This window comes from Medicago sativa, chromosome 2, assembly GCF_051527215.1.
Source record: "Medicago sativa cultivar Bolivia chromosome 2, Bolivia_mono, whole genome shotgun sequence".
NCBI classification, from domain to species: Eukaryota; Viridiplantae; Streptophyta; class Magnoliopsida; order Fabales; family Fabaceae; genus Medicago; species Medicago sativa.
The window spans coordinates 51441137-51453536 of NC_140750.1; the positions used below are offsets into that span (position 1 = coordinate 51441137).

The 12400-nt window shown below is 32.0% G+C and overlaps 2 protein-coding genes across 3 annotated transcripts; one reads left to right on the forward strand and one right to left on the reverse strand.

The window, feature by feature from the left end:
- Positions 1-29: 29 nt before the first annotated feature.
- Positions 30-6152, forward strand: LOC146948698 (DAR GTPase 2, mitochondrial-like). 2 transcript variants are annotated; one of them, XM_085744897.1, is made up of 7 exons: positions 30-541; positions 1636-1713; positions 2183-2336; positions 2470-2540; positions 3490-3586; positions 4893-5098; positions 5664-6152. In XM_085744897.1, exons 1-7 carry the CDS (start codon positions 260-262, stop codon positions 5913-5915), a joined length of 1140 nt encoding a protein of 379 aa, XP_085601023.1. In that variant the 5' UTR covers positions 30-259; the 3' UTR covers positions 5916-6152. The 2 variants fall into 2 exon arrangements, with proteins under 2 accessions (XP_085601023.1, XP_085601024.1); XM_085744898.1 differs by having other exon boundaries at positions 104-541; positions 5647-6152.
- A 1580-nt stretch (positions 6153-7732) lies between these two features.
- LOC146948699 (uncharacterized) lies at positions 7733-9008 on the reverse strand. The gene is made up of 2 exons (XM_085744899.1): positions 8824-9008; positions 7733-8042 (listed from the first exon to the last, which is right to left on the reverse strand). Exons 1-2 carry the CDS (start codon positions 8946-8948, stop codon positions 7793-7795), a joined length of 375 nt encoding a protein of 124 aa, XP_085601025.1. The 5' UTR covers positions 8949-9008; the 3' UTR covers positions 7733-7792.
- Between the last annotated feature and the right edge of the window lie 3392 nt (positions 9009-12400).

Genomic DNA, 12400 nt, shown 5'->3' on the forward strand with positions numbered 1-12400 from the left:
TTTAATCCTGTTTTCTCTAGAAAGAGTAACTGCAGCGCGTGGAAATATCCCTTTTGCACGCGTCCGTTACTATTCTTATACAAAACATCCGTACCAAATATCATTTTCCTACAATTTTTTAGTTCACATATATTGAGAAAAATTTGTATTACAAAAAAAACTAAACCACAAAACCCACTCCTCTCAATACTCTTCATTCTTTCCATTTCTTCTCAAAACTCAAATTGAACAACACAAAGACAAGACAGCGTTGATTTGAATGGCAGCGACGCAATTTGGAAGGCGAGTTGGAAGAATAGTGAAAGAAAGAATAGAAAGAAGGAAAAGCAGCGTTATACGTGAAGGATTATGGAACGATCCTTTCATGGTTGCTTCTACTCGCGCCATTGCACAAAGAATCCCTTTGGTTGATCTCATCGTCCATGTCACTGATGCAAGGATTCCATTCTCCTCTCAATGTCATTTACTCACACAAACTTCACACAATCATATTATAGCTCTCAATAAAGCTGATCTCGCTTCTCGTTGTTCCGCTTTACAGGTTCGGTTCGGTTCGTTGCTTGCTTGGTTACTGCTCTTCTCAGTTTTTTTTTTTTTTTTTACTGTCATAAATAAGCACTTTCGAGACTATTTGCCTGAGCTTTTGAAACGGGATAACAGCTTATGACATGTTCATGACCTATTTTCAACTTATATTCATCAGCTATTCAGGAAGGATAGTTTAAGAAAATGCAAATATTGCTTATGGGCTATAAGCGCTTAATTAAATTGCTCATCTAATCAGAGCCGTAGTCACACAATTATACCAAAACTTTTTACATTTTTGTATGGCCTCTCAAATATTTTGGAGGCCCTCTTCTAGTGCCCTCAAAATTTTGTACACCGAAATTGTTGTGTGTAGGAATTTGAGCCCTTAAGATTTGGTATATGCAAGAATTTAGACCCTTAAATATGATTTTTATATTTTGAGACCCTGTGTTGTAGCCCAGACTCTACTCTGCGGGCTATGGACCGGCCCTGCATTTTTTGTACAACTCAATTCATATACATTTTCAAGTACAAGTAACTAATAACTAACTTAACTGGCTCCTAATACCCTCCCACACTGTATATACTTTTGAGGAATGCGAGTTATGTGAAGTGTGGAGTTGGCCTGGCTGATGTATAACTAGTGTCATGAAGTAACTGTATTGTGTACTTTCTTTGACACAAATCAGTTGCCTTTGCTGACTTGAATAGTTTCAGCCCCAAATAATTCTTCAAATCTCCAATAATTTTGAGTTTGAAGTTTGATGGAATGTAATGTGAAGTTTGAAGTTTGAAGTTTGTCTTTTGAGGAATGTAATGTGAGACAGATTGATGAAGGATGAAACTGAAATTTGATGGAAAAAGTTGGGTTTACACAATAAAGTAATGAATTTATATAGTGAAGCACCAGTGTACTAAGCAAATTAGAGCGACCAATAGTGACACATACACTAACATCCTTACCAAACCAGTAATCGACAAATCAACTGAAGGTGTTTAACCAAACTCAACTAATTAACCATTTTTTACCACAGGTGAAATTGTGTTTGTTTTAAATTTATTAATTTATGAAATTTGTTATCTTAATAACAATTATTCTGTAACCAGGCATGGATGGATTATTTTAGGGAAACGAACTGCGTATCTTGTGGAGTCGATGCTCATAACAAGGAGAGCATCAGACAGGTAAACTATCAGTTCCTTTTTCGTGAGATCTTCTATCGAGTCTCAGGAATGAACGATCTTATCAAAATATCATGGTGTTTGGCATGTCATTTCAAATTATACATTGGAAAAGTACATGAGGACTAGTGTGTAATTTTGAATCTTGCAGCTTTGTACAAGTCATTTCAAATTGATTTGAATTATTAAGAGCTCGCATTTTATTAGTTGTAATGAATGAATCTGTATGTGTATGTGTGTGGCATGTTGTTTCCATGGATTTGTCTGTTATACACAAAAATAGTATTATAATGATGGGGATTTCTTTACTTTAGCGAGTCAATTTAAGTGCAATATAAGAAATGATCAGTTAGAGATTCAGAAAAAAAAATTGTACTTAGTTGTTGCTATTCTTTTTGGCTTTTTTCTTGCCCTCTTTCCTTTTATCTGGTCATGAACTAATTTACTAATAAAGACCTTTTGTTTTAGACAGTTCCTAAGCCTTATACAACGGCAGGTGGGAAAGTTGAGGAGAACTGATCAAGATAATAAATATACTGCAACAGTAATGTTAATTGGGCTTCCAAATGTTGGAAAATCGGCACTTACTAATGCCTTGCATCATGTTGGGAGAATTAGTGCTGCAGGTATTCAAGATATTATTCCAGTTCCAGGGAAACAGGCTAAATGACATTCTCAACGTTTGAGAAACAAGTGGATGCATGTCCACAAAATTTCAATTGTATTTCTAATTTTTCGTTTGCAACTTTTGTTTTGTAGAAAAAGGAAAGTTAAAGCATGCAACTGTGAGTCCAGAGCCAGGGGAGACTAAAGACATTAGAAGTTATAAGGTTAACGATTGTTCTTTAACACTGTACTCTTTATCATTTTGCTAGGAATTTTGTTTTTGAGGACCTCCAAAGTTGTATGTTTTCATCACGTGTTCTGCCAATTCTATAATTTTTCTGTCATGCTGATGGATCTCAGAACTCTTAATCAACAGCTAAATAGATTTTATAAAATCTGAATCTCATGCAACCTTTCATCATTCTTCTCTTTTTTACAATCTCATTTATTTGGCTAAATTAAAAATTTGACCATCATGTTGAACAGACAACGATTTTATCAACATAATAATTTTACTTTGGGAAGGTGATTTGTGCACAGGCATGCTCATCTAGGCATCTTCCGTTCCCAGATATCTAGTATGCTTGTATAAGATGCTCATGCTTGGTAAGCGGGTAAGATATTTTTGTTATTAGGGGATAATTTCATTAGAGAATATGAAAAATGCTCAAAACTAGGGGATAAGATGTCACCTTAACGACACCACCAAATACAAAAACTGAACGAATCTCTCTAATTACTTTCTGTATCAAACTAAGAAAACACCAGCATAGGTAAGAACCAGGATATTATGTTTTTCATAGATTGCCAACTTCATCAATTTATCATTGCATATTTCCAAATGTAAGCTGGATTTCAGTTATAATGCACTGAACACAGGAAAACTTCACACCTCTATGTATATAAAGCATAAAAAAAAAAAAAAAGGAAAAAACTTTTGACACGGTTGCTATTTCATTCAATAAGATGACTTTCATTGTTGGAAAACATATTTTTGAAGAAAACACTCATGTATTTGAATCTTGAGTTAACTTGATGTATATTACATACTTTTTGTGGGCCAATGTGTACTAAGATATTCATCACTTTCTCTATTTTGCTTCTTGTCTGAACTTCATTCATTAGTATCTCTTTTGTGATTTTCTTACTTATGAAACTTTTCCTTCCTTTCAGATTGCTAGCCATCCCAATATTTATGTGTTAGACACTCCATCTGTTTTACCTCCAGAGGTTCCTAATGTTGATGTTTTATCTAAATTACTCTTAACAGGTATTTTTAATTGGTTTTCTTCTTCCTGGGTGTTTTTTTACATTCTTAGTTAGTAGTGGTTAGTGGTAGTATGGTACAATTTTTTGTACGTGTGTCGAGCTATAGGAAGGAGAGGTTTTTTGTAAGCAAGTGTTGAGAACTTTTGAGAGGTATATTGAATCAAGCAAGTACTACAAAGTGAGTAGAGTTGTCGTCCCTTGAGGATTGAGCTGTCAATTAATACAGATTGTAGTGAGTTGATTCCATGAAATTAATAGATAACATATTGTAAATTAGAAGAAAGCAAGAAATGAGAAGAAAATTTTGGTTAATCAATAGGCAACCATTCTGGGTTGTTGATTTCACTTGGATTATTCCATGTAGTTCACTTATGAGAATTTTCAAAGTTACTGTCATTAAATTCATGTTTGGGTTTTCTTAATTAACTGTAAATGAATTCCTTAAACCCCTAGTCTCTCTTAAATCAACATGCAATCTACTTAAAGTCACGAGGATTAAGCTTCACCAAACCCAAAGCAGCCACAAGACAATTAAGCTATTTCTATAAGTAATTTATATTTAGCTCAGAATCATGTAGTGACCTTTCAATCAACATAAAGTCTAAAAATCAACCAGAATGGCCAATTCAACGAAGCATTAAGTACAAAAGGTAAGCTCTGTTTTTCATACATGGAAACCATAGATTTGAATGACAACTATTGATATATTTGCAAATCAAAGCTACGCCAACATTCAACTACAAGGGCTAGCTACTTGTGATAAAAGGAGAAAACAAGGAAAGATAAGAGACGAGAGAAAGAGATGGCCTCCATTAATGCTTCTCTGGAAATAGACCAAGAGACGAGACAGAAAAAAGCACCATCACATTCCTACATCGCTTCTCACTATGCATTATGGAACGCCAGTTTCATGAAATGGACTGAACACCATAGTGCAATCTAATGAGCTGATTTATCCCAACAACATTGTGCTGATACATATTTAGACGGTTCTTAAACATTCTACTCTACCATTTTGCTCTAGCTAGTACATCCAACTATTTCAAGTATATACTCATGCTTTGATACTTGATTCATTTTTGTACACAATACTCTCTACTCTAAACATTTCTACGTCAATTTCATTTTATATATCCCACCTTCTCAAACAAGTACACCTTACCTCCAAATGAACAAAAAGCATTCCATAACGGGACAAGTGTTTATTTCTGGTTAAGTTAACTTCTGTTGTTCAAACTTTCATATAATCTCTCTCTGTATGTGTGTGTTTCTTATCTGATTTGGACTTCATTTTTATCGTTATGCAGGAGCAATTGGGGACTGTTTGGTTGAGAGAAAAGAAACTGCTGAATATTTTCTAGCTATTCACAACTCTAGTGATCAGTACAAAAAATGGGAAAAGTTATCGAGCAAGGAACACGACATATTTTTTCTTAACAGCACAACAGAGTGCTTGACTACATCTGGGTTACAAATGAAACAGAAAAAGCAAATCCCTAACGATCACACACAGGTATCTGTAATTATTTACGTGTATACCTCAATCTTATGTAATGTTTCAAATACGAGAATAAAAACTGTTTCTATTTTGATAAAACTACACATCAAGCTAGAAAAGGAAAGGACAATTAAAGAATTGAATCAAAACAAATGGTTCTGACATTGGATATGTACTTAACATTTTTTAATCTAATAAAGGATTCCAATAGTTCAACAGATAATTTGCATTTCATTTAAAGTTGGTTTGTATGCTATTGATGGATCCAGCAGCAGATCCTGCATGGGGATTTTTCATTGTGATACTATGCCTTGGAATTTGGATATGTGACTGTTCCATCAATGATTTTTTTTCTTCCATTTCCAATGGTTCATAGTATTGATGAAGAACAGTTGTAATGAATTGGGTGATTGATCAATGTTTTCGCTCTCTTCTTACTAAGAAAAGTAGTCTATCAATGATATATGGTGGAATTTTACATGATTATTTTCTGCCATATCTTCCTCGAGTTTATGCAATCTTGCACGAGATCTTTATGTAGTTAAAACTCAAATTCATTTCAGTTAACTCTGTTTTGCAGGACAACATGGTGCAGGATGTTAGAAGAACACTCTATGAAACAGCTTCATCTTTTGATGGCAATATAAAATGTGAAGTTGAAATGGAAGCACTTATTGCTAGTCAGTTTACCGCGTTGCAGGAAGTTTTCCATGTTTCAACTGAACGTGAAGAAGATGCTCATGTCGTGGTTGCCGGGAAATTGCTTAATCTTTTTCGTACGGGTCGTCTTGGACATTATATTTTAGATAACCTTCCCAGAAATATTCACTGACGCAGGCCAATGCATTGTGTGTAACTTTTGTAAATGTATTGCTTTTGTAAATTGTTTAACTCTTTTTTGGTTATGGATCAAGTTCTCTATCATTCGTTTTATTATTTAAGTATTCTTGTATCGAAAGAAGTACCATAAAAACAATCTTAATAGTTAAGTGCCGTTCAAAAAAATATATTCTTAATAGTTAAGCTACATAGAACTAATCCGAGTCCTACGAGAACTTTTAAGGCTGAACTTAAGCTTGCACATTATACTTGAAACTTTAAGCATGTTTGGTTATGTACTTGTAAAATGGTGACTTGCTCAACTTTGTCAGTTAATAAGAGAAAGAACAGAGAAAGAAATGGATGATGCCTCAATGAGGGGCCAGGGTATCATGGTTCAACAGTGTATTTCTACAGTCACTAAGCAGTTCATACATATCCAATTGGCAATATCACATTTATATTATGACTTGTGTAAGCTCTTGTCAAAGAGGTGACAAAACGTAATACAAACTATTATAGAGACTTGTGTTTTCTTTTTTGTTTTTATGGAAGATTGCTAGAGGAGCCATACCTACTTACTATGAATGACATTTCACAAAATCACACTATTTTTTGAAGTACACATTCAAAAGCCACCAACATTTCATATTCGTACATACGAATTGATTTGAGTATTGTATATTGTACATTGTTTCACGTTCTCTAGTATTTTTTTATGGATTAAGTTCTCTCTCATTCGTCTTATCGTTTAAGTATTCTTGTATTTTGTTTTATATCTAAAATGGGTAAACCGTCATTTATGTCTTCAAATATGTGAGACAATGTCATTATAGCATTTGAATGTATCAAAATTGCAAGCACATCCTCTAGTGTTTCTTTAGTAAGTCATTTCAATTCTTTAATGTGTCTTTGGTTGTTTATTTTGGTCCTCAAATATGTTTTTCGTTAGTCAATTTAGTTCATAAAATTACAAACAAAAAAGAGAATAAGGATGTATTTGCAATTTTGGTACTTTGTGGGATTATAACGACAACATCTCACACATTCAAGGATAAAAAGATAGTAAACACTATAGAAATAATCTCAACAGTTTGCATAGAACTAATCTGATCGAACTTTTAGGGCTGAACCTAAGCTTGCACACTATACTGGAAACTTCAATCATGTTTGTTTACTCAATCACTCGAGGTATGCCCGTTAATAAGAAAAACAAGAGTACGAAAGGAATGATGCCTGGGCTAAGGTATCGGGAGCTATAAGGTTGGCTAGGTGGCTGAGGTGCGATAGTTAAGGAGTGGATAATAAGGATGGTCTCGGGTTCGATTTTTACCTCCAATAAATATTAACAAATTAACAATTACCATACTAACTTTGGTTGTCTAAAAAAATGGGTAAGGTATCATGGTTCCAGTGTATTTCCACTGTCACTAAGCCACGCATTTCATAACACCATGAACTTTTTAAATGCAATGCTTCTGTAGAGTATTTCATATGAAATAACACTAAGACATGCATTTATTTTTGCTGCAAGCTGTACTAGGAGAACAAAACATTTGACAATGTAGTCAATCAATCAAGAGATATGCCATATGCATGGATTCCCAATAGAGAGGAGATTGACAGAGTAAAATTGATATTTAAAGTTTAAACTTTAAACTACGTTTTAATTCACCGAACGAAATAAAGAATTTTTGTAAAATTTAATGATAAGGTCTTACTGCTTCTATCAGCTCTCTCTTCCCTTTATCCTGCTTTTTTCTCACTTTGACCTTTCCACCACTCAAATACTATCAAGTCCAAATGCACAAAATTAGCCAAGAAAAAAGATAAGGACTAATACAATGGTTTAACATATAAACAACAACACATTACAACAAACAAACATGTTTATTTCGGAGAGGGCGCATTAACAATCAAACTTATCAACCACCCTACAACGGACCCAATGACCCAACAAACAAGGAAAAACACAAAGAGTCCAGCCAAAATTGTAAGGAGAGGAGGTCCCTGAGAAGCATTGCCAGTTTCCTTTACATCTGATCCTTCATTGGATGATTTTCCACCACTGGAGTTGGGGTTTGTAGCAGAAACAGTCAATAGCTTTTGATTTATTTGCAAATTTCTAGAGCCTATGCATCTGGATAATACATTCAACAGCATAAGATATAGTTTAAAGCAAAGTTACAACAAATAATAAGCTATAACAATTGTGACTAGAAAAAATGCAAGTATTACGATAATAAGTATAATGTAGACACACACTGCCACTCAATGAACTAACATGTTTGTTTTGATTAAGGAGGGGTTAAGTGTTTAACTGTATGTAAACATTCTTGTAATCAGAACATTCTTAAAATAAGTATCATGCATCCTAGGAATCATTTCATAGATGAATTGATTTTCGAGATTTCTGGATAAATTTTGAAATTTTGTTTATGTCATTGGAAAAATTGTCCAACACTACATTTGATGACTAAAATGCAAATTCACTCACCCCCTTTTCATCTAATTCTAGAAAATTCTTGTGAGCTTTATGTGAAGTGATTTGTGTTTAGAGACATTCATGTAAAAGTTGATTGAACACTAAATTCAGGGATAAAATCAATTGTAGAAGCCAAAAGCTACAATTTTTGACTTCAACTTACAATCAAATTATAGAAGCAAAATTAATTATACTTGAGAACATCCAAACATTTCAAAATCAATTCAACAAGTCTAAAATCAAATTTGATTCCTCCAATAGAGAAACAAAAATTTGCAATTTGAAGAAGAATTTTGTTAAACTAATAACTTGTGTATTTACTCTAAAGTTATATTACTACTTAAAAAACCTTGGCTACAATAATTGGGTCAAATGTGAGAACAGTTGAAACCTAAAAAAAAAAAAAAAGTAAAGCAAGGAAATGCATGAACCAGACCTGAAGGTGGGAGAGAAGTTGAGTGTGGCAATGGGAAGGAATTGAGGTTTTGAAGGTAACCCTAATTTGAGGTATTGTGATCTGACTGTCGCCGGTGACAGTGAGGAGAATCCAATAGACGCCATTTGATATCACTGTCTGTCTCACTCTCTACTCCCCTTCTACAACATACTTATATTACATTTGAGATAAGGTGGAAGTCGATAAAAATAAAAATAAAAAATAAAAAAGAGTAAGGATATATATATATATATATATATATATTTTTTTTTTTTTTATTTTCGTGATGGCCGGAGTTCGAACCCCGACCTTACATATTTTATGCATTGTTCATACCAACTGAGCTATGCTCACGAGGACAATGATATATATTTTTTTGAAATATATAAAAAAAAAATTAATGATATGTGATAATTATCGTGACAAATTTTTTTATTGTTAAAAATAAGAGGAAAAAAAACAAGAGAGGACAAGAAAATAATATGAGTGTGAAATAGAATTGTTCAAAAGTTGTCCTAAAATGATTGTATAAATATCATTATTTATAAAATAAATAAAAAAATAGGGTTAATTGTTTAAATTTACCATGTAATATACAATATGTCTGAAAAATGACCATGTAAAATAAAAAAACATATATTCTAACTTTGTAATTTGAGATTCTTCTTATTTTTCACCCTCTAATATACGCGCAGTCCAAAAAAGTGACCTAAAGGTAAAAAAAAATCATGATTTATTCCATGCATGTTTACGACATTAAAATATGGTTTTACACAAAAAATTAAATTTTTTCGACTAAGAATAGATTAATTATGAATTTTTATTCCCCATAATTATGAATGTTTTAAACAATTTAAAATTAATTTGTCTCTGGTTTAAAAACTTTAAAATTTCATTGTGAAGGTTCTTATTATGTCCTTACTATGCCCACAAAATTAGGGATAGAAATTTGATCCGTGAGTATGCGCTTACTAGGAACAAAGTTTCAATTTTGAACGTTTTGGTTGAAAAATAAAAATAAATTGAAACGTCTTCGCAATGTTATGAGACTTTGCAAATCATTTTTTATGTATTTTTTTTTTATAAATTTCTCTGCAAACAATGAGTTCAAAATTTGATTTATAGGTCGGGATTTACATTGTTTTGTTTTTTGAGTTTTGACGCTTTTAAAATTCATAATTAATTTTTCGCTTGTCGAAAATTTCTAATTTTTTTTTATGTAAAGCTATATTTTAACGTTTCTTAACATGCCTCTAAAAAATCATGAAAAGTTTCAATCTATAAGTTTCATTTTTGGACTCCATGTATATCACAGGATCATAAATAATAAGAATCTCGAATTATAGGGTCAGAATATGTGTTTTTTATTTTACATGCTCATTTTTTAGACTTTGTGTATATTACAGGGTTAATTTCAATAATTAACCCTAAAAAATACAAAAATACTACAAGACATATTTTGATAAGTTAAGTGTATTTTAAGTAGTAAGAATGATAACTAAATGATTAAAATAAATTATTTTAATGAAAAAGATTGATTGATTATCAACCTGGTGAATTTTTTTTATCTCACCTTTCTTTTGTGTCTATCTGTCTCTAAATTGCAAACTCCATTTATTTTGCTAAATGGAGAGGATCTTAACCCAATAAAATATACTACCTCGTTGTTAAGACTTCCATTAATGATAGATAATGAAATATCTTAATTGACTTGGAAACTTCAATTTCAAGGAATGGTGGGAGAGAGTTATCTCCAAAGTTTCAATGAGGAAGGCATTTTAAAAAAAGTCTTGCTAACCAGTGCCCTAAGGACAACGGTTAATGAATCCACAAGTAGAAATTTTGTTTTGAAAATGTAAGATGTTACATTTGACTAAGTAATGATTATACTATTTTTTATTAAAAACTTACTTGTTTTAGTTGTTTAACCAATGCCCGTGGGGTACTCGTTAGCATTCTCCTTAAAAAAAATTATTAGAAATCTTTTCCATGAAAAGTATCGGTTTTTAGTGTTGGTTCTTTGTGTATGGATTAAAACCGATTACATGATAATTTTGTAGGAATTAAAAATTACTCCATCCGTCCCATATTAAATGACACAGTTGACTGTGTCACGTATGCCAATGCACAATTTTAATCTTAAGTATCTTTAATAATTTATTAGAAAAAATTATAAAAATTTGATATTCTAAAAATATTCATCGATACGAATCCAATATCTTATATGCTATATTTTGTTTTTATATACTAGTAGAAAATTAGAGTCAAAGTATATTACATGAACAATACATATTTTCAAAGCAAGTCATTTAAAATGGGGCGGAGGGAGTATGATTTTTTTTGTCTTGTTAACAAGTGCTATAAAGGTTGTTTAAGGAACCTCTTTCTCTCACTCTCACCTATAATGCAACGCCCTTCTCCCTATTCATGGAGTATCTTTTATTTCAATTAGGTTGCTGAAACATATTATCAATAACGAAAAACTTCAAAATTATGAGTTTTTTTTTATAAAATTAGACCTTATTTAAATCGGTGACATCAATGGATAATCTTTGGATATGAACATTATATATTTGAATTTCACTGCTTCATTTTCAATAATATAATTCCACTATTATTTGATAATTTGCATGTTCTTTACACAGCCCATCCATCACTGATTTTAATATTGTTCTTGTATCACATCCCAATTTTTTCAATTTCACTTTTGAATTTTAAATTGGAATTTGGATTTAGGTTTTTGTATTTGCTGTTTTGAACCACCAAACTTTCATAGAAAAATTGCAATCAAATTGAATCGTTTCCGTTAAGCAATGGATTAGAAGAATAGAGGAAGCTCCATATTTATGGTTTAATGGAAACTTCATGTTTATGGTGGAAGGCTAAGTTGTTAAACAAGATAATCCAAGGGTCATTATCTATTCCATCCTCTCATTTAAAAAGTCATCTCATTTTTTTTTGGTTACAAAAGTCATCTCATTTGAAATGCCCTCTATATTCAAATTTGTGTAAATATAATAAACTCTCTAGATAGCTTACCAAAATAATAATTTACGTGGACCTTATCTTCCGTTCTTATTTTAATTTTTATTCTACCCAAAGCTTTTTCTTATGATGGAAAAATTGAGATTGGTAGAAACACACCACAGAAGGTCAAGAAAAAACACTATCTCCTTGAAGATCTACGTACTTTAAAAAAAAAAATATTAACGTATTAACAAGTGCATCTTATTTTGATTTTTTTTTCATTCTTTGCTATACTAAATTGGGCACAATTTTTCATTCTTAACTATACATACTCAATTGGGTGCAAATAACTTTCGAATCCTTGTAACATACATCAAGGCTGTAAAAAAATCTTGCACGTTGAAATTCTATAACATGAGAAAATATATTTTTTGTCCCCTTTGTTTTGGTTTTAGAGTATAATATTTGTCTACATTAAAACTAATTCATGGTGCTTATTGTAGACTCTAGCACCCATTAAAGCACCAATACGGGTACAGGTAAATGTGAATAAAAGTTGTTACATTTTCAAATCTGGATTCATGACCTAGTCGTACAACAATTTTCAAAC